Source organism: Sinohyriopsis cumingii, chromosome 1 (assembly GCF_028554795.1).
Source record: "Sinohyriopsis cumingii isolate HCF-2022 chromosome 1, ASM2855479v2, whole genome shotgun sequence".
Classification (NCBI taxonomy): domain Eukaryota; kingdom Metazoa; phylum Mollusca; class Bivalvia; order Unionida; family Unionidae; genus Sinohyriopsis; species Sinohyriopsis cumingii.
In genome coordinates, this window is record NC_142961.1 from 162,670,088 (window position 1) to 162,692,966 (window position 22,879).

The 22,879-nt window shown below is 32.8% G+C and overlaps 1 protein-coding gene across 6 annotated transcripts in view; it reads left to right on the top strand.

Moving 5' to 3' along the window:
* The window catches only part of LOC149808282 (cytoplasmic dynein 1 heavy chain 1-like), a 231,803-nt gene that overhangs the window by 19,371 nt on the left and 189,553 nt on the right, over positions 1 to 22,879 (top strand). For all 6 annotated transcript variants that reach the window (XM_089975555.1, XM_089975563.1, XM_089975577.1 and 3 more), the window contains exons 7-19: positions 957 to 1,177; positions 2,366 to 2,519; positions 6,576 to 6,667; positions 10,527 to 10,743; positions 11,374 to 11,460; positions 12,806 to 12,961; positions 14,463 to 14,597; positions 15,392 to 15,526; positions 16,811 to 16,882; positions 18,371 to 18,454; positions 19,055 to 19,234; positions 19,876 to 20,028; positions 21,749 to 21,895. In XM_089975555.1, coding sequence (XP_089831681.1) covers positions 957 to 1,177; positions 2,366 to 2,519; positions 6,576 to 6,667; positions 10,527 to 10,743; positions 11,374 to 11,460; positions 12,806 to 12,961; positions 14,463 to 14,597; positions 15,392 to 15,526; positions 16,811 to 16,882; positions 18,371 to 18,454; positions 19,055 to 19,234; positions 19,876 to 20,028; positions 21,749 to 21,895 — 1,833 coding nt within the window. The remainder of the gene's footprint in view (positions 1 to 956; positions 1,178 to 2,365; positions 2,520 to 6,575; positions 6,668 to 10,526; positions 10,744 to 11,373; positions 11,461 to 12,805; positions 12,962 to 14,462; positions 14,598 to 15,391; positions 15,527 to 16,810; positions 16,883 to 18,370; positions 18,455 to 19,054; positions 19,235 to 19,875; positions 20,029 to 21,748; positions 21,896 to 22,879) is intronic.

Sequence of the window (22,879 nt, forward strand, 5' to 3'; positions counted from 1 at the left end):
AATCCACAAGAAGCTACTGGCAGGCTTTCTCACGTACCCACATTAGCAGCATTTAATAATTAAATGAGTGATAAATTAGGTGTAGCACTTGCTATTATTCCATTGATAATGTTTATTTTTTAAAATCTTATTTTGGGAGCCATGTATTTGGGGAAACTTTGGACAGCAATTAAAATTGATGAAAGTTGCAAGATCTTTTCCATATTAATGGTGCATCACTACAAAGATAATAGGCATAAAAATGTTAGTGGAATAAAACAAAGCACTAAAATAAATATACTACAGCACTGTAGAGGTAGATGATGAAAACTTGTTAAGTATGGCTTGTGCCTCAGCTTTAGCAAGGTTATTGTTAAAAATGGTTTGTAAGGCAGGCTATTTGTGATAGAAAAATTTAGGTGGATTTTTCTTGTTCAGATTGAAGTAAATTAATTTTAATGTTGAGGTATTGAAACGTGCTGAAAACTAATTTTGAAATTTGAAGAAATTGATTTATTGATGAGAACTGGTTGTAATTATGAATCTCGCATGTGGTTTTGCTAACAATAAGGGACTATCTATATTTATATCTGTTGGCCTTTTGATAATGACAAGCCATTCATGTGATATAAATTTGCATAACTCAGATTCTAATCCTAATTGAAAATGAATAGTCTAAGAGTAGTTATCGCCTTTGAAATAGTTCATTGCTTCTTTGTGGATATGGTCACAGAAAACGTATTAATTCATATTATAATTTGATTCTTACAACAGAAGCTGTAGAAAGTTCTTTAGAGCTTCAGTGTGTCCATACAGGCAATGAAATGTGCTGATGGGGAATTATATTTAATGTGATACTTGCTTAGAATTTTGTTCTGTTGCCCTGGTAGAGAACCAAAAAGGATCATGCCTCATTTATTGGTTCTCTTTCATGTTGGTGCAGAGCATATTTTATAACCAGTCTTTCATTATGCTAGGTTTTAGGAACCCGACGACTGATGCATATCCCATATGATGAGTTTGAAAAGGTGATGTTAGCATGTTTTGAGGTGTTCACCACATGGGATGATGAGTACGATAAGCTACAGGGACTGTTGAGGGACCTCGTAAAGAAAAAGCGGGAGGAGCATCTCCGCATGGTATGGAGAGTCAACCCGGCCCACAAACGTCTTCAGGCCAGGCTAGACCACATGAGGAAGTAAGTTTCAGGCATGAGAATTGTCAGGTTTATTTTGGACTTGTGGATTCACCGAACTTTTGTCTGTACAGTAGATAATAATCAAGGAAAGTAGTTGTTATATCCCATTCCAGTGCAGTTGTAGTGCTACAATGCTTTTGATATAAAATGTGTTCCATAGTTTAAAAGTACAAAAGTTTTTCTTTGTCAGATTTGCAATTGAGAGAGTACACTTGTTAGTTTAATTTTGGAAAAAGTTCTTGACTGGCTGGTCTCTATCTTAAAGAGCCCAGGTTGATGGTGCCAGTACTAGTTAATGCTTCCTCTGCCAAAGTGGGAAGATGTTACTAATATTAGGCTTTCAGTTGAATTTAATGTAGCACTAACTTTCTGATTGTGTGCTAAAGTAGATGATAATGTCTGATCTTGCTGATTTAGGTTAAAACTGAAAGCCGGTGGGACCAATTTACATTTTCAATTTTCAAGTGTATTCTGTTTAATGAGGATTTCTCTTTTATCTAAATACGAGCTGTGACAGGTGTACATTTAATACACAGATACACATATAAATATTAATAGTCATTCATGTTTAAAGGCATATGTCTATTATAGTAGAAAGTCATGTATCTTTTTGTGTTTCTTTCAACCTGCAATTTAGATTTTAATTAAATCTGCACAGCCTTAGGTCATCTAATGGTCTTTTTCTGACCACATGCTCTGTTATTCAGTTTTATGAAGTTCATTTTAGTGCAAGACTTTTGGGACCAACATTTTCATATTCATTTTGGTCTACAAATTTAATGTTTATTGAAATTAAAGAAGGACAAATTTTGTTTCAATTTCATTTCAGTTCAGTGTTTGTTCTTTTAGCATCATATGTGTGTCATGCATCAGAACTAGGATGGACACCTTGACACACATCAGAATATACATGATAAACTCTTCATTTAACCTTTGACCGTGCCAAAATTTTGGTGTAACTAGACATATTCATAATCCATGTAAAACAGTTCATATATTTATATCATATATTTATATTAAAACGGCAAGATCTAGATTAATTAATTTGCAGTAATGCTGTAGAATTTAAGATCTAATATTAGGTTTAATGCATGATGAGATTGACAGATTATCAGATGATGTATTGATAGTACTGAAATTATAACACCATGGGTTCACAGTTGATGTTATATTTGTCTTGCTTACCAGGTTCCGAAGGCAGCATGAGCAGCTGAGACAGGTTATTGGCAGGGTATTGCGACCTGTGACCTCCAAGACTAGGGCTGGCACCCCAGGAACAGAGGAACTCCCACCAATCTATGGACCTTTTGTTGATGAGGCAGCTGATGCCAATGCAATTGAGGTATGATCACAACCTGGACTGTATCCATATGCAGATAACCTGTTTAGACTTTCAAGCCATTAAGTTCAAGTTTTATTTTTTTTAGTTCACTTTGCTGGGATCTGATTACTATTTTGGATGCAATACTTGTGATCTGATTTAATCAAACTTGGATTATCATATATTCAAGCTTCTAGATAAATTTGACAAGGAGCAGTATCCATGCATATTAATGAGGTGGTCTTGCATCTGATTGGCTGAGCTTCTTAACACTGGTGGCCATATTTCTGATCAGATTTTGATTACACTTAGAAAGGCTTGATCGATCAAGATCTTCGATAATGAATGAGATCCATGGATATTAAGGAAGTGATCTTGCATCTGATTGGCTCATTTTTTTACCACTCTAGAGAATATTTTGTATTTGATTTTGAGTATATTAAATAAATAGTCTTAAATGAACAAGATGTCCAATGCATTTTAATTATGAGGAACAACGATACATATTGACAGAATTTAGTGCAGTTAGAAATAGTTATCAGATTGTAACTAATGTAATCAGTTTGTTTTTCCTTAACATACCTGTCATCTCTTAAGAAATGCAAGGGAAGTAATCAATTATAATTAATTTTGAGAAGTACAGTATTTGGTTGAATAGAGTTCCCATTGCAGAAAAACTGGCAAACAAGAAAATAATTTTTTAAAGTAAACTGGAAAAGTAAATTTAATGAATGATATATAAAAATTTGGAAAATAATGCACCAAAGGAATTCAGATATTTTGTAAATTATAACTGAAAAAAGAGTATAAGACCAAAATGTTTTTAGAGAAATTGTATTATTGCAGGCTAGAATAAACTACAGAGTGACCCTACCATAGCATGCTCTGTTATAACATGAATTCGGATATAACACAGTTGTGTTGTGGCTTCCAAAATTTCATATTACTGGTGACAAAATATAGGTCTGGCAATTTTTTTTCCCCCTGATATTAGTTACTGTTTAAACTTGTATATACAGCCTTAGGTTTGGAGTGAAGAAATTCAGAGGCATCATAAAAGGAAGCCGCAAACTTGATATTAAATGCACTGGAATTGATCTGTTTTTAGATATTGTTCATATTGACAAACCATCTTAACAGTGCATTGTGTAAGTTGTCAATATATAATCATTTTTCAGACTAGTTTGTCTTCATTTAAGGGAAGCATGTATATTTGCACCCGCTTTTATTAACACCCACCAACCCCCTGCCATATTTTAGGTAAATGCATCATTTTCTTAAATTGACTTGGTTGGTTATAACATGGTTCGGTCTATAACACAGTCGGGTTCTATGGACCCCAACTATCGTGTTACAGTGGGGTCACACTGTATCTGCAGTATTGTAATTTAGGATCAGTATTTCTATACACAGTTGTAGATATTTGTTTTCAACGAATTGTTTGGCCTTTTTTCTTGTGATTTTTGTGCCAAGGGTTACATATTTCTTGTAAAATTCTTGTTCAAGTTTATAATTTTCTTTGCAATGAATTATTTCTAAAACTTTGCCACTTTTATAATTCTGAAATTTTTGGAAACAAGTTTGGTATGTGTGATGAAATAGTTTGACAGTTGGTAATACCAAGTTAAAGTACCAGAAACACAGGCCCTTTTTTGATCATATGCATTGTGCATTATTCATTGTATTTTAAATCTTTTGTGCTATTTTCTTTTTAAAAAAATATTTTGTAGTTTTAACTTTTAATGCAAATAAATTCCTCAAAATGACTTTCTTGTGAAACCTTTCCAACAATAAAGAAACCATTGTGTTACCTAAAACAACCTGTGAATTAAAACTATCTTTTGTCTGAAAGCCATGTGACTTGGTAGACTATGAATCAAAGCTTTCACTGTAAATTTATGTTTAAAAGCATTTGGATGACTTAGATTATTAGCAAGGGACCGCCTATTAATTATGCCATTGCCCTTGGAAAGTATATTTATTGGACTGTAACAAAATAGGTAAAATCAACATGATTTAAAGTTTGGAGGATAGTGTACCCACATTATGTTACAATACTACGTAAATTTGCTATGTGAAGTGGTCAACTGTTATGTTTTGTAAGGCAGGTGAACGTTATCAGGACTTCTTGGAATTTTTATAATCTTTTTGGACTCTGAAATTTGTTTCTAAAACTTTCTTACTAGATTAAGCAAAAAGTACTTGACGTAGGCAAATATAGTTTTGGTGTGCTTTTTTGTATTAATGTTTAGATGACCTGACTAAATATTCAGGCTACTGTTGCAATTTTTCAGTTTTTTAAAGCATGTTTTTGAACTTGATCATAGACATTTGAACTTGCACATAGACATTTGAATTTGCACATAGACATTTGTTTGACAAAATCTTTTGTTATCATGATTAATTGAGAATTCTCAGTATGATTTTAAAATAAGTATTCAGTCATTAGAAGCTAGACAGGAAATTTGGCAGACATGTTTTTATACATATGTATACTGTATAGTTTTATATTATTTGCATGCATATTTTTTTACTCATTTAAAATGTTATTGGAGTAAGTATATCTGATGCAGTAAGTGTGATTTAAAAACCTAAACAAAAATATACATTGCTGTTTAGCATGGAATGATCATAAAATTGGAACTGTCATTTGAATTTGGCTTAGTTTTCACTCTGTTGTTCATAGATCAGACGAACTCTTGAGATAGTTTTCTGTCCATCCGCAAACCTGCAAACCCTTATGATTTTGCCGTAAGTCTTACGAAAATGATCCTTAAAAGATGGACTTGCGGAATAAAATTAAAAACACGGAATAATGACTGTTGCTGAAAAATCCAGATAATTGGTTCATCTGTGTTTGATTTGGATCAGGGTGTCATATTAAAATTGGTGGAATTAGTCAGGGAACTAGACTAACTTCACAGAAGTACCTCATATGCTTTAAACTGCACATTTTTTTCAAGCAGTGCATGTTGAAGACGAAACGGAAATTAAGCCTCTTAAAAAGTGTTAATAATCAGTACAGAAGAATAAAAAGGAATATTCAGATTTATGTGAATAAAAGCAGGATGTGACATAATTACATTTATTGGACATCATGTGTTAATTTGAGTATGTCTCATGGCAGGAGATATGATTGTAGTCAAGCCTTAACGTCAAGTTGAGAAATAGCAACAAGCCATTGACCTGCATAGAGTTTGTGAAGTTTGTGCAACTGTACTAGCGGTAAATGAGATCTACATGTACTTTACAAACTTGAACATAATGTTTACTGTTGCTGCATGTTTTGAAAACCAAACTTTTAATTAGGTTTTCCAGTTTCACAGTAGCAGTTTATAATATTTTGTTACACCTTACTGAAAACTCGTCAGACTTACAGAAAAAAAATCAACTGCCTTACTGAGATGGTCTCATCAGTGTTGGCAGGTCTGCATCTGTTATCACAAGGTGTCTAAACTATTTCTACTCTTCTAAACTATTTAAAAGATTGCCATTTAATGAAGATTGTGCTGCTTGGTTATCCAATTTGGCCAGCACAGTGACAATCTTGAAAATCCTTTTGCTGCTCCGCTTGAAAAGAAAATATTGACTTGGGTTTTAATTTCTGATTTCATGTTTGCCCTAAATAAAAATAGTGCTGCTCAGACATCCAATATGTCCACAACAGCAGCCATCTTGTCAATCTTGTTATCACTACCTCTCTGAAATAGTCATCTCAAAATGTGATTTTTGCTAAAGACATTTTATGTCTAGTTGATTTCAAATGAAAATAGTTCTGATCTGACATCCACTATATCTACTGTGGCAGCCATCTTGAAATTCTTGTTATTGCTACTTGTGATGAATGCCAAGTCTTTTCAGCATGAAGTTTTTACCAGTCAACCTCTTGTGATGTCTAGTCATTGCAAATTTTGCCAGTAGAGCATCGGTTCCTTTGAAAGACTCTTGTTTAACGTGATATTCTTATAATAGTTCTTAAAAGTTAATTAATAGATACTCTCTATAGGATAAAACCTATTTATTTTCATTTTTATTCTTATGATTTATTCCTTATGAAATCCGTAACACTTTTACCAGGAGGTGAACCTAGCCTATGAGAATGTGAAAGAAGTGGATGGACTTGATGTATCCAAAGAAGGATCAGATGCCTGGGAAGCAGCAATGAAGAGGTATCTATGATACATTGAATGAGGATATAAAGGAGCAGCTAAAGATGAAATAACTAAGATCTAAATGATCATGCTTGGATCATGTTCTCTGTAGGATGTGCACCTAGCATTTAGAAGTATAATATAATATCAGATAAGAGTTTATAATGTAATTTTGTCAATTACATAAAATTGCTTTATGCTTTGTAACATTCTGGTAAAATTTCTATTACATGCATTGAAGATGTAAATTGTTCAATTTCTGTTAGCTACAATTTTGCTTTTATAAAGGATAGGTTATGATGTTTAATAGATTTCTCTATGCCATTGTTTACTGATACCTTTTTAGAGGTGCAGTAATACCCTCTGTCTATCCATCTGCTGGGTGAAAGTTCACAAAGTTTGGTATATTGGTTGCAATGAGATATCCGCCTGTGAGAGATGTACAGTTTTTAGCTCACCTAGCATGGAGTTGAGTGTCTGTAGATCATTCACAACTATTGTTTACCAGATCATCTCAAAATTCCACTTGTCCATTTTCACATGATTTTACTGGCAGCATTCTGGCATTAAGTCCTTTCAGATTTGTTTTATGTCCTCCATTATTGCCCCGTTAAATATTTATAATGAAAACTGAACAGAAATTGACCAATAGAAAGCATCCTTGCATAAAGGGCTTTCAGATTTTAAAAATGATGCCAATCTGCCATCACATGGCCACCATTACTAAAAAATAGAAACCTTTTAAGTGAATTATTATTATTATAAACAGCTTTAAAGAATTTGACCACATTTCACATTTTATCCTGGCTTTTGTTTACAAATAAATCCAATCTGCCATATCTACTGTTACTAAAAATGTAAAAACTTTAAAATGACAGTTTCAGAAAAGAGTACTATGAATTAATTTTTTTATATTTTTTTTACAAATGTTGTTGCTTGGCCTACATATATGTCCACCTTTACTAAAATGAAAAAACTTTTAAATTTCTTCTGAAACACAGCTGAACAAAATTGGACCAAATCTGACTTCCTGCTTTGAGGGGTTTGAAATTATTGTTTTTACAAGTGGTGCTGATCCAGTGTCAGATATGGTCACCATTTCTAAAATAAACAAGCATTTAAACAACTTCTGAAAAACTGCTGAACACCCATTTGACCAAATTTGAGAGAGAGCATCCAGTCCTAAGGGCTTTCAAACTACAAGTGATGCCAATCCACTGCCTTGGCCGCCTCTTCCGTAAAAAGAAACAACCCCCCTCCAAAATCCCTAAAACTTAACTAGCTTTTTCTCAGAAACTGCTTTGGAGAATTATAACAAATTTTACAGAAAGTATCCTGGCTGAAAAACTTTCAGATTTGTACAAATCATGCTGATTCATATGGCAATATTTACTCAAACTAGAAGAGCCTTTACAAATTGCCTCATAAACCACTCAAGAGAATTTTACTTAATTTGACCGAAAGCATTGTGGCTTGAAGTGCTTTAAAAGATTATGCCAATTTGCCATCTAAAATGGCTACTGCTACTAAAAATAGATAAACTGTTAACTTCTTCTAAACAACCTATTAACAGAATTTGAGCAAATTTGATTATAGTGCCAAAGCTTGAAGGCCTTTTTGACTCGTGCAAATAATGCCAAACCAGCTGCTATTACTATACAAAATTCACACAACTTAATCTCAGAAAGAGTTTGAACAGAATTTGATACTAAGTGTTCTGGAATAGAAATCTTTCTTTACTTCACAAATGATGCCGACTTTAAATCAGTAGTAGATTCAGAAATTAGAGAAACCTTGAAACTACTGTTGTCATATCATAAGCAGTCAACAGCATTGGAAGAAATTTCTACAGAAAGCATCCCAGATTTGTTGGTCGACTGCTCTTGCATGCGGCTGTTTGGAAGATATCCTGGGGAGTGATCTCAGGCTTCTGGAGGAGGATGCCATATAATGACTATTCAAAATTTACAATTATTATTTTTTAAATACATTTTTCTTGTAACCAAACTTTTTCATTTTTATACATGTGTGGTCATACATGGAGGACACATATATTTGTAACAGATTTTGGCTTTGGAAGACACGCTTGGTATGTAGTAAAAGGCATTGGGATTTGCCAAGCTGTGCCATTGGGTCCGTACCTTATGGCATGGCCCTGCATCCATATGTTAACATTTTGTTATTTTAAACTTCTTCTCAAAAAAGCTAATGAACCAATTTTAACCAAATATGGCAGAGAGTATCCGGGCATGAAGGGCTTTCAATTATTTTTTCAAATTATATCGATCTACCATCAAACATGGCTACCATTACTAAAAAAAAGAATAAACAGAACTTTGTGATTTCTTGAAACCACAGAACAGAATTTGTCCAGATTTACCGGGACGACTTTTCAAATTTGTGCAAATGATGCTGATCAATCAAGAAAATATGGTCACCATTAGTAAAATGAGAAAAGTCACTGTTACTAACAATAGAAAAATCTTTAAACCACTGTTTTGCCAAAACAGCAGAGGAGAATAGGAAAAGTTGATAGGAATCATCTTGGCTTAAAGACTCTTTAAATTTATACAGATGATGCTTGTCTGCCACCATATTGGGCCACTTATTAAAATCAGAAAAATCTTGCAACCACTTTTCAAACACCATTCAGCAGAATTTGACAGAATGCATCATGCATATTGGGCTTTCAGGGTTGTGCAACTTATTAAATATGGCAACAGTTACTAAAAATAGGAAAACCTTAAAACAATTTTACAAATACTGTTCTATGGAATTTGAGCATATTTGACAGAAAGCATTACGTATAGAGGATTTAGAATTTTGTGCAGATGATGCTGATCCACTATCAAACATGGTCAGTGTTACTAAAACTAAACATTTTTTGAATGACATCTTCTGAAAACCTTCTTTAGATTGTTTGACCAAAGTTGACAAAAAGCATCCTGGCATGAGTGGCTTTCAAATTTGTGCAGACAAAATGCAATCTGCGATATTGTTGCCATTTATAAATATTAGAAAATATGTTCACTCAGCAGAAATCAACTAAATTTGATGAATAAATTCTGATAATGATGACATTCAAAATGTTTTAAATAATTTGCCATCAGATACGGCTACTTATTTACTGAAAATAGAAAATCCATTAAATGACTACTCCCCCAGAAAATCCATTGAATGACTACTCCCCAGAAAACACTGAACAGATTTTGACCACTTTTTACTGAAAGCGTTCTGGCATGAAGTTCTTACAGAAGATTCCAATATGCCATTAAATATGGAGATTGTTTCCAAAAATTGATAAACAATTAGTAAATTCAACAGACTTTGACCACATTTGACAGAAAGTGACCTAGTTAGTTTAAACACCTTTCAGATTCATACAAATAATGCTGTTCTACCACCAGATATGACTGACATTACTAAAATATAGAAAATATGTACACCACTTTATCTATTTAAAAATAAATACTGAACAGAACTTGACCAACCTTGATCCAAAGATTCCTGGCACAGGAGTCTTTCAGCATGGGATAAACACTATTCATGTGCTATCAAATATAGATGAAGATATAATTAAATTAGATAAATGTTGAAACAGTCCTTTTAATAACAAATGCAGTCAACAGCATTTTTGAAGAAATTTCTTTAGAAAGCATTCTACTGATCTAGATTTATATCTTGATCAAGTGCTTTTTCAGTTGACTATTAGGCAAATGTCATCCTAGTGTGTGATCTCAGGATCACTTGGGTTCTTGTTGGTTGTTGTGTATGAAATCATACTCTTCTGTGATCATAATTTCTGCTTCATTTATATTTCTGCAAATGCATGTAGGTGTCCACCTGAGGTATTAGAAAATACATTTTTTTCTATTAGGTATGAGGAAAGAATTGATAGAGTTGAGACTCGTATTACTGCCAGACTTCGTGATCAGCTTGGTACTGCCAGAAATGCCAATGAGATGTTCAGAATCTTCTCTCGCTTCAATGCCCTCTTTGTGCGACCTCATATCCGAGGGGCCATCCGGGAATATCAGACTCAACTGGTACAGAGAGTCAAAGATGATATTGAATCTCTCCATGAGAAGTTTAAGGTACATGATGAACTTATTAGATGATTGATAGGGTCTGCAAATTTTTCAGTAAATTTAAAATGTTCTAATTATTTTTAATCTTTTTATGCCATGGAGTTGCATATTTAGATTTAATTTTAAAAAATAGGATACAAACTGGACCTAGGAATCAGTTTTGAAAATCACAGAATTTAAGTAGGCTTATAAATGGTTTCTTTTTCATTGCAGAATTGTTGCTGTCATTTAGTTAACATGAAATGTAAATATCAAAATTTCAAGAACCTCCAAAAAACTGTTATGGGAATTGAGCTGTGTTCTATTTGTCATGCCTGAATTGTTACCGTTTTATCTAATTTTGGAGTTTAACGTTGTTTAACCAAGCATATATTCTGCTACTTTCATTTTACCATTCCATGTACAGTGCTCTGTATTATTTGCATGAGATCAAAATCTGTAAACAAAATTAATGAAATGGTTTGATTTGTAGATTGAATGGCACATTAACACAGTCAGGCTGTTTATCAATATTTATACTGTCATACATTAAAGTAGTTTTTTTTGCAGTAAGTTATTGACATGTTTTGTTACAGGTCTGAAGTATTGATAACTACATAGCTCAGAATGATTTGATTTGTTTTGTGTTTGTAATAGGTGGGCTACTCACAGAGCAAGGCATGGAAGATGAGCCGTGGCAGAGACCTTCCACCAGAGGCTGGCAAAATTATCTGGGCCAGAGAGGTAGGGCTCTTTGAAATATTGTGTATGAAATATACATGTATAATACAAACACGGTATTGGTCCAGATCTGCTTTGCATAAAGCACAAAATATGTTCAGGTTGGTGTTTTGCACTCCTAACATATGAACAGATCAACACAGATCTACTGGAACATTGTATCATTGTCTTGAATTAGCAAGGTGGAGAACTTTCTAAGATCTAATTTTGTGAATCAGAAGTAATAATGTATGATAAACCACATTGAGAGATATGTTCAGTATTAATGCTTTTCAATAGGTATGGATCCCATTCATGGCATTGTTTTTAAGCAGTAGTTGGATAAAGGGCAGCAAGATTTATATAAAAAAATAGACTATATACTGTATATATCGTGTCATACATCTAAATATTATTGAAAATTTCAATTAATTTTGAAGGTGACAGGGTGTGCCTTTTAATTAATGTATGCATTGGATGAATGCAGTAATATCTATATCAATATCCATTTTCCCAAATTTGGTGTGAATATCCCAAATTGCAGAGCATGTTCATGAATGATGCCATTGCAGACGAAAATCCTATAAGAAAAATTTGGTGGACGTTTAAGCCATTAGAGAGTATTTTCAGTTCTTTAAGTCTTTTCTGTTCATTTTTAACATATAATTTTCCTGCATGCAACTTGAGAATGTTTTTGGTCTATGCCTGCCTTTTTGGTAATTTGGTCCATGCCTGTCTTTCTGGTAATTTGAAACATAAGGCCAGTTTCCGGCATGTAATGTCTTACAGAACAGTTCATTTCAGTCCTTCCCAGTCTTTTATGGTAATTCATGTCGTTTGATCAGTTTTGTGCCATTATTTGGAATGCTTCATTATGCTTGATTGTGTTTTCTTCATGATGCATTGTGTTGTTTGGTTTTTTTTTAAATTAGATTTCTACAGTGTTTGTCTTTACTTGCAAACTCTAATCGGCAGTGTTTCTATAAATCTTTTGTGTTCGTTGGCTTGTAAATATCAAACAGTGACTGTAAGTCCATATTGATTGCCATGAAATGATATTGGAAAAGGATCTTCTGGCAAAGCTGAAAAAAGCCGGAAGCAGTTTGGAGGCCAATTAAAAGAAAACAAAGAGCTATGTATTATAAATAGTGCTGTGTATTATAGGTAGTGTTATATAACTGTACATAGACATGTTTTGTAATGTTTTTAAATGCTTTTTTCATTCTTCTGGCTTTCAATTGGAATTTTTATTTGCTGCAATAAGTGTCACGTATGGTCAAATAGAATCATGAATTTTTTTACCATCTTGTCCCTAATTTATCAGGCATCCCTGTCTATAAATACATGTAATCTTTATCCTCTTGTTTAGATTGAACGTCAGCTGAATGCAACTCTTCGCCGAGTTGAAGATGTTCTTGGAAAAGGCTGGGAAAGCCATGTGGAGGGACAGAAACTGAAGGCTGATGGAGACAGCTTCCGTAGTAAACTCAACACCAATGAACTGTTTGAAGAATGGTCTCGAAAGGTCAGTTAATGGAATTATTTGATGTTCATTGTGTTGTAGAGAAATGTGCATTTTGTGTGCAACATGGATTTCCGATTGTTGGTGCAGACTTCATTTGGGATCAAGTTGGCACAAATACTAAGGACTACTCAAATAAATATTCCACTGAATTACCAATTACCAGTGACTACTCAAATAAATATTTCACTGAATTACCAATCACCAGTGACTACTCAAATATTACACTGAATTACCAATTACCAGTGACTACTCAAATACATATTCCACTGAATTACCAATTACCAGTGACTACTCAAATAGTCCACTGAATTACCAATTATCAGTGACTACTCTAATAAATATTCCACTGAATTACCAATTACCACTGACTACTCATATATTCCACTGAATTACCAGGTGTCGTTGTTCTGTAAATCTGTTATAGATTAGATAAAATGATCACCAGTAGTTCCATTTTAGGAACTTGCCCAAGTTTGGCATTTGCAGAATTAATGTGTAACACAGTTCTTTCTTTCTTCATAGGAGTTTCACATAAAGATTTCATGAATATTTAATTGCAGCAACAGTAGATTATAATCTTAACATGTTTTATGTAAACACGTGTAACTATTTCACTAAACTGTGTTTCATGATTTAGTCTAAAGTGAATATCATTGTGTTTATGTAGGCAACTTTATTAATCTTACATAAAAGACTTGCTAATGTAGTTTTACTGTTCATTCCTGATTGTTGTGTAATCACCTTAATAATAAAACTTTGAGATGAAAATTATCAGCTGCTTTGGACTTTTACAGTGGCTGTCAGGTACTAAAATGGATCATTAAAAGTGAATGTCTGGTCTGATCAGTAAAATCATATTGCACATTTTTACATGTATGTGGCGCTTTCTTTCTGACATCATAGTGTGCAGCATTCAGTTTTGTTTACCCTTGATAACTCCATTTTGGTTTGCCTTGTCAAAAATTGTGCTCATACTGATTTGATATTTTTAATTTACGATCTTGCAAGAAATATTGATCAACAAGTAGCAAAATAAAATGTATAATCAATATTTAAAGAAGAATCAAATTCTAAAAAATGACAACTTGTGATGAATTAGTATGTACCATTTCTCTACACGACTTGAGTAACTTTAATTTCACAAAGGGATGAAACTGTTCTTGGAAATGTTTCATAATGAAAAGATTATTAATTTGCCAGACAGTAACTGACTCTTTTGAGTTTTAAAACCAGTTACTATCTTTTTGTTTCTAAAACTACGAGCTATTTAGAAGATATGTTGTCACATAACAATTAGTTTCATGCATTCACTTAATAGATGTCATATAGCTCACCATGACATAACATCAAGAAACATGTTAAGTATTGCATTTACAATATAATTAAAGCAAAATGTATGAATCTTGTTGAATAATATAATATACTAGTCATTGCGGATTCATTTAAATTTGTATTGCACGGAATAAACACTTGTACAAGATCTACCAAATTTACATTGTAGGTCCAGCAGAGGAATTTACAAGTGGTGGGCCGCATCTTTACCATCACCAGCATCAAGACCATCACTGGAGGCAAAGGGAAGACATTGAAACTAGGAGTCAACTTCCAGCCAGAGATTATCACACTCTCCAAGGAGGTAATCATGGCCATTCCCTCCATGATATTAAAGCCTCCAACAAATTTTTTTCTTAAAAACAATCAAAGAAACAATAACTGTAGTTGTAGTGTTTCATGCCACCTTGAAACAAAAGTGGCTACATGGTGTCAACTAAAGGTAAAATTTAAGAATTGCACCAAAATTTAGGAAGATAAACCCTTCCTATTATGTACAAAAGGATATAATATAAAACATGTAAAAAGTCAGTCCAAGAAGATAAACTTTTTCAAATTAATGTAAACTTAGAATACAGCAAGACAATACAAATGTACAAGTGTGTTACAATTCCATGAAAAGTATTAAAAAAATCAAAGATGAAGGTAGCACATGTAAAGAGAACATAATTAAATGGGTATTATCAAAGAACATCATCATAAGTACTCAGTTATATTCAGTTACAGATTTACAGAGATTTTTTTTAAAGAGAATAAACCTTGTGTATGAAACAGTTGCTGTTCTTTATTCCAAGGCTAATGATTACTGTAGCAACTATGCCTGTACATTGCTAAGTATCTATAATTGTTTTTTTCTTCTTTCTTTTAGATTTGTAAAAATACAGAAACAAGTTTCAATTATGTACCTTTGTTCATTATATTTTGTCAGATGATAAAGAGAACATAGAAATCATTCAGATTGTATTGTAAACATTGTATGATTTCCTTCCGGATATATTTTGTGTTCTTCCATAGCATTTGTTTATATAGATATTGAGACGCAGTTGTTATTGTACAAGGCAGCGTGATGAGGATAATGTATACAATGATTTATTCCAGGTACGGAACATGAGATGGCTTGGATTCCGGGTTCCTTTAGCTATCGTCAATAAAGCTCATCAAGCTAATCAGCTGTATCCATTCGCCATGTCCCTGATTGAAAGCATTCGCACTTATCAGCAGACATTACAGAAGGTAACCAATTACACATAACCATATCCACTTCAAACTGCAATGGACAGTGCGTGATCAGACAGGACACCACAAATATGGGGCAGATTTTGCAGTGAGTCTGGACTGCTCCAGTGGCCTAGTGGTTAGAGTCTGAATAGTCAGTGTCAAATAGAAAGCAAGAAAGAAAACATGAACTTTTAGCAATTTTCACAGATTAGTAACTAAACAGTAATAAAAGCTGTTAATGCTGGACTAATAGCCAAGGAGTACAAAAAAATTCATTTTTGTTAAATTCATTATAAAAACTTTCTCTTGTCAAAATAAAACTCAAGACAATAACTGTTTTCATAATATTGCATCAGCTATAACTAGGCATGTTTGCATAAATTGAATTGAAATTGAGCAACTTGATTAGAACACTGTACATCTTGAACTTGAATGGGTGCAAAACCCAAAAAAGTATTAATATAATAATTAGCAGCAGTGGAGACACTGATGTAAGTTTTATTAGCAGAGTAATAGTAATATGCATAATTTAACAAAAAAATCACAAGCATAACTAGAACCACTTTATCATGTCACCGATAAGTGTTATAATGAGTTGTTGTAATTATCATTAAGGCTAATCAAGTTAAGCTTTCTGTTAATTTAAGGAGATCCTTGCCTGAGGACACTACGTAATGTTAAGAAAACAAGAAAATATTAATTCGCAAGTGGCATGACCCCAATATGTTAGATTCTAAATTTAAAGATTTTTTTTATCAGCTTCTTGTTATCATTAATAGAAACGTCTTAAATGGATGTTTACAAAAATTTAGAAATACATTGAAATTTAATATTATATTTGAAATATACCTTGTAAGATTTTTCTGAAACCAGTTGGTATATCAGAGACTCTGTGTCTTGATTTGGCAGGCTCTGCTTTCCATAGTTGGGCAATTTTTCTTTCCTTTTAATATATATTATTTATAATGATTTTGTTTCTGGTTTTAGCGTCTTTATTAACGCATATAAATCTATACCATTATTCAGCATTTGATCATGAAAAACGATTGATCTACAAAAGAAAATAATTTAGAATTTATGGATTGTGAAAATGATTATTTTGTAAATATTATGCTGCATTATCATGCATATTGTGAAAATTTTCAACACAATTTTTAACTACTTTACATGAATTAGTAAATGAGGGCAGAACAAAGAAAGACTTGCATTTTAGCTTTGAACTGTGAAATTCATGAACTTACTTATAAATTTGCGAAATTAAATTTCACAAGGAGATCAATCAAATTTTTGTTCTAACAGGTTGAAGATTGTTCATCCATCTCACTGCTGGTTGCTGGCCTGAGAAGAGAGCTGCAGACTTTGGTCTCTGAGGTATATATATCTTTTTAATTCGGCTACCTGTGAGGGAGACACTTATTTTTGTTTTCAAATCCGAATCTCTTCTAGAAGTACCTGCTTAAGTTTTGGCAAAATAGAAGAATATGATACAGACTTTTAAATTGCATCAGTAGCTGGGTCCAAGTTTATTTAGCTGGAATATTGATATATTTTTAGAAATATTTTCTTGCTAAATGTATAACAAAATTGATGAATGATAAAGGAATTATATATATATATATATATATATATATATATATATATATATATATATATACATACATACATACATACATACACACACTCACATACACACACCAGGCAGAATTGAAAGTGCTATCCCTGGATTCCTATAGAAGAATGTTTGATAATAATAGGCAGAATTAATATTTTAATACAAATAATACTATCATACAGGTTAGACATACATATACAAGTCAAGCATAGTGAGAATGATGCATTCATGACAGAAGTACAATTGTCAAACTAGTACCGTTGAGAGATAGATTAGCAAGCTCATGTTTGTAAGTACTGTAGTGACATAGTATGATATTGCAGAGATGGGTATGGCATATCGATGAATTTTTTTCCTTTTCTGGATGCTGAGTCATTATATTGTTTTGTGTTGAAACAATGTGACTTCATTCTCAGGTCATCAATTTAAGTACTGCAGAAAATTATTTTTTCACATAGCCACTAGAAATTGATACCATAAAAATAATTCACTGTATTATATCATTAGAAGATTGGAAGTAAACATTCTAACATGCATAGTTTGGTATTTCTTGGATACCATAATTGTAAAAAGAAATTTAATTTAAACTTTTGGAGAAAAGTATTTATTTAATTTACTTTTGTTTAGATTCAGTGATACTGTAATCATAAATCATTTAGAAATTCCGTGGTGCTCTCAACCTTTTGCAAGTTTGATTGGTTTAACCAGAACAGATTATTTCAAATAGGCATCGTGGCTGAGTGGTCTAAAGCGCTCTCCATCACGAATCACTGCCATCTCACCTCTGCCTGCGTGGGTTCGAGTCTCTGGCTCGGCCAATGTGGACATGTGAGAAAGCTTGCCAGTAGCTTCTCGTGGTCGGTGGTTCTTTCCGGGGTTTTCCCGGGTTCTTCCTCTACCATTAATACTGGCCGCCATGCATAGCCTATCTTGTACTGAAAAATGGCGTTAAACCCTATGACAACAACAATCAAACAGGCATCAGATAATTGTGTAGGAGCCTGTGACCAAATATAGATTCCAGTACAAATGTAAAATATGTCATAATCATGCAGAATTGCCATTTCAGCAATTTAGCCCTTAAATTTTCCAAATGAAGCAAATTTGTTTTTCCAAAATGATTGTTGGAGACCCATTCAAAATCCTCCAAGTAAAATCCATTCTTTTCTGTTAACTGTTAGTAGCTTATTTGAAATCTCTAAATTGATGAAAATAATTTTTGTTCACTGTATATTTATTATCAATAGGGTGTACAGTTGGTGTGGGAATCTTACAAGCTGGATCCTTATGTTCAACGTCTAGCAGAGACCATCTTCAATTTCCAGGACAAGGTATGAGAGATGTATATACTGCTGTAGTAGAAATATACATACAGCCTTACTTTAATGATGGGTTTGAGAGTGGTCAGTTCAACTACTGTAATAGTAGGCAGCATGAATTATCATTTTGCTGATTGTTATTGAGCACTGAATAGAGAACTTGTTTAAGTTGACATTGTTCGGATGGTTTAAAATGTAAATGAACACTTAAATGATCTCAAGCTTTGAATCATCCTTTGATTGCATATTAACTTGATGTTTGTTATATGTTTGATAAAAATGGTTTGTACACTTGGGGTCTTTAAGTAGAAATATATATATGATTCTGACGTTATTTCTGTACTTTATGACTTGTATTAATCAAAAGCACTGTCAGATGGTCAGGGTCCTTGTTAAAAAAGAATCTGAATTTTAAAAATTATGAGTAGAGTTGTTCAGTGTGCTTGATCCCTTCCAGGTACTGGCTTCTTTCTGAATTTTATTTACATTACCCTGTTGTCAAAAACAAACTTTAGCACAAGCCAGATGTTCTAGGAACTTAAATATTGTGCCTTAACTCTTTTGGCAAGTTATTTGATTGATTGATTGATTAAATCTTTTTTCAAATACCAGGTGGATGATCTTCTGTCAATGGAGGAGGAAATAGATCTTGAAGTGAAAACATTAGAAAGTTGTGCCTACAACACCACCACATTTATGGAAATCCTGACGAAAATCCAGAAAGCTGTGGACAACCTCAGTCTCCACTCTTATGCTAATGTGCCACAGTGGGTTGCTAAACTTGATCATGAGGTAGATTCTGTCTTGTCTTTTTGCTTGCTCTCTGTCTCTTTCTGTGTACTTTCTCAAGGACATAAAGAGTGGTTTTATGCAGATTTGTTTTGAATATATATGTAAAGAGATGCCTTGTCTCCAACATTAGTCATGCATTTGAACTGAAGAATATTACTGGTAGAATTTTTTAAAAAATAATCTTGGAATTTTAATGAAATTTTAGTTTTAGTAATAAGAAAGAGTTATTCTTTTGATATCTGTTATTACTGATTATACAGAATGAGTCTTGCTTTTTTGGGAATCTTAATTTTGTTTTCCCTTTCAAAACAGTTTTTGCCAGCCTACATTTAATTATGGTTTTTGTAACTCAGCCAGTAATATGTACAAAGAATACTGTGAATTCTTTAATTTTTGTCGGTATGAATATTACTGAGTTTGAAGACAATTGCATTTTTATTTTTACTTGAACTAGCAGATAAGACTTTATTGTCATCATAAATTGATTGTTGAGTCATTTAATTTTATAAATTGAAGCAACAACAAAATCCAAAAATGTCTGTACTCCCCCAACTTCAAAAAATATTTATATTCTCCCAACAACAATCATGAAAGTATGTTTGCAGTTAAGATCTTATTGATCAAGTTTAATTTCATAACAGGTGGAGAAACGCCTTGCTGGCCGTCTAGAGGCTGCGCTAAAGGCATGGTATGCATGTTTGTCAGGAAGGAAAGAAGACACTGTCGATCAGAGCATGGACACAGATGCACCTCAACAACCTGTCAACAAACCAGGAGGAGACCCAAAAATAAGGGTATATGTCATGAGTCTTTGCTCTTAAAATAAGTAACAAAAGTGAAAAGCAACAAGCTTTGTAAAATTCAACAATAATTTATTTCCCTAGAACACAGAGAAAATGAAGAAAAAAGAACTTTCAGTAATGTGAACTAAATCCCAAAATAATCCTAGAATTACAGACACAAGTCCAAATAATTTAAAGTTCTGAATAAACTTTAGTAGAAATCCAAATTAAGTCCAATGCTGAAGTGTTGATGTGTCTGATATGACCTGTATAATACTGATGTGCTAAAAGTCTTTTGTTGGATCACAATAATACAATCTGAGAATATATAATTTTGTTTATATTGCAATATAAATCCAAGTCTCTGTTTCCAAGAATGTTATCAGAGCACTTTTTATTTCTAGAGAAAAATCACTTGAATAATTTGTAGGAATAAATTCCAGCCCAAATGAACTACTGGTCACAACAATAATAAAAATAGATTCTGCTAGTTCTTAACCAGGAATGAATAATCTTTCCAGTGATAAGGTTATATAGTCCTCTACTTGACCTCAGGTCACAATTAACATTTTCTTTTTGAAAAAAACATTACCTATAGAAAATAACCTTCTAGAAAGTTCTTAATGTTTACCAAAAAAAAATATTACTTATTATTAGAAAGTCTTTTACTAAAATTATAATATAAAATCTGGACAGTGTCAAGTACACCAAGTAAATTATAGGGGAATTCTAATAACCTAAAACCAGATCCATATTAACATATTTACTTCTATTAATAATGATCCTGATAATAAATCCATACACACAGAGAATATTTTACAGAATAAAACTTAAAAAAATCAATAATTAAGGTCAAGTTGAAAATAAACTTGATTTTGGACAAGGTCAAGTCCAACATACAATGTTACATTACAATAGCATATAATAAAATTTTAAAAAACTAAAAAAAACCTAACAAACAATGCAAATTAAATAAACATAACATGTAATATGTGTCCTGGATTGATACACAGTTCATCTTCAAGGCAAGCAATCAAGCATGAACCAACATGTTTTTCAAGACAATGACCATTTTGATTACAATAAGACAAAGAACTTTAATTAAAACCAAATTTAATTACATGAGTATATTTTTAAGAACAAAATATTAAATAAATCCAATGAGAGCTCCATCAGATATTGCCCAAATTTCTGGAGAGAATTCATGTTTAAAACAAATATGTCTAAAATTGAGGTCTAAAAGTCATGCTTGATATATATTTTCAACAATGTTAAATACTATACACATTACTGAAACTTTTATTTGGTTCCTTGTTCCTTGAAGAAAAGTGATGGACATTCTCTTGATATTTCTATCCATCCATCAGTTTACCCTAAATATCAGAGGTGGTTTTAACATTTGGCATTTAAAAGGAAGAAATGGTCCCATTTTGAATTCTAGAAATTATTTTTGTCCAGTAGAGCATCAGTCCCTTCATGGGTCTCTTGTTTCATATATCATTAATTTTAATAGCTCTAAAATGTATTTGTCATATTTTCAATTTTTGAGGCAATTTTTTTTGTTTTCCATTTTGTTTCATTTTAGTTTTCAAAAACAGTTTTTTTGGTTCAAATTTATGTTGACATGATTTATGCAATGATCTGTTTTGTTATGTCATAGGCTTGTCATAATTTTGGACAGCTTATATTTACATGTTTGTATATATACAGTATCTTTGTCTTATTGTTCCAGCCTCAAGTGCATGAGCTGAGGATAACAAACCAGGAGCTGTATTTAAGTCCACCAATAGAGGAGGCCCGTGTTCATCTGATGCAGGAGCTGTTTGGATGGGAAGCAATCATTACCAGTCTACCGAGGATTCAGCACTCGCGATACCAGGTATAGTATATATTGCAGATTGGTGAGAATTCAGCATTTTCTTATTTTTAACTCACATGCACCAAGTGCAGGAGCTTACGCTGTGCTCCTCCCTCCCCCTCTGTGTCATCATTGGAGATGGCATTGGCATTAAGAAATGTTCATCTTTTATGTTCAACTCTGTCTATGTGCATGCATGCTTTGCTGTCTTCCGGCAGCTCTATTTCTTGTCTTGAAAATATTATTCATTTATGCAACCAGGTTTATAGGTCATATTTGCCAAATTCTATAAAGTGCAACCTCTTGTAACAATTATCTTCCTTTATCACTTATCTTCAATGTACAGGTATGTGCTTTCATTCTTGTATCTTCATTTTCCATATCTTTATACTGCCATAAGCATCTATTTCATTCATTTTCTTGGGTGGTTGATGCATTCTGATGACAATGGTATTGCAGTGATCATTTGATTTGAAATTAACCTGTGAAAGATAATCAAGGGGAGATAATCAGCATTGTCAGTAATTTTTCATATACCTTTTATGTACTGAACATTTCTGCAGAACAAATCAAGTTGTCTACCATATATTGTGTCATCAGTGTTACTGCAGTGATCATTAGCTGAATAAAAATCTAACATGTTAAAAAATAATTGACATGGTTTATAATCTGCACTGTCCGTAATTATTGGTTTTTTTTAAACAATTTTTTTTATACCCAACATTGTGCACAACAATTCAAATTGTCCACCATCTATGGTTACCAAACATTATGTATGGCTTGCGTATGCAGTAGTGAAAAAGCCTGTTGATGTTGGGATCAAAAGGTCAAAGGTCTAGATCACTGACTGAAAGAAGAAAAATGTTTTTCGCACAATAACATATCAGTATTACATCCCTGTACCAAATTTTGTAGATGGCTTACACTTTGGGTAAGGAGGAAGCCTATCGGTGTAGTGGATCAGAAGATCAGGGTTTGAGGTCACATACTGAAAGAAGAGAAATA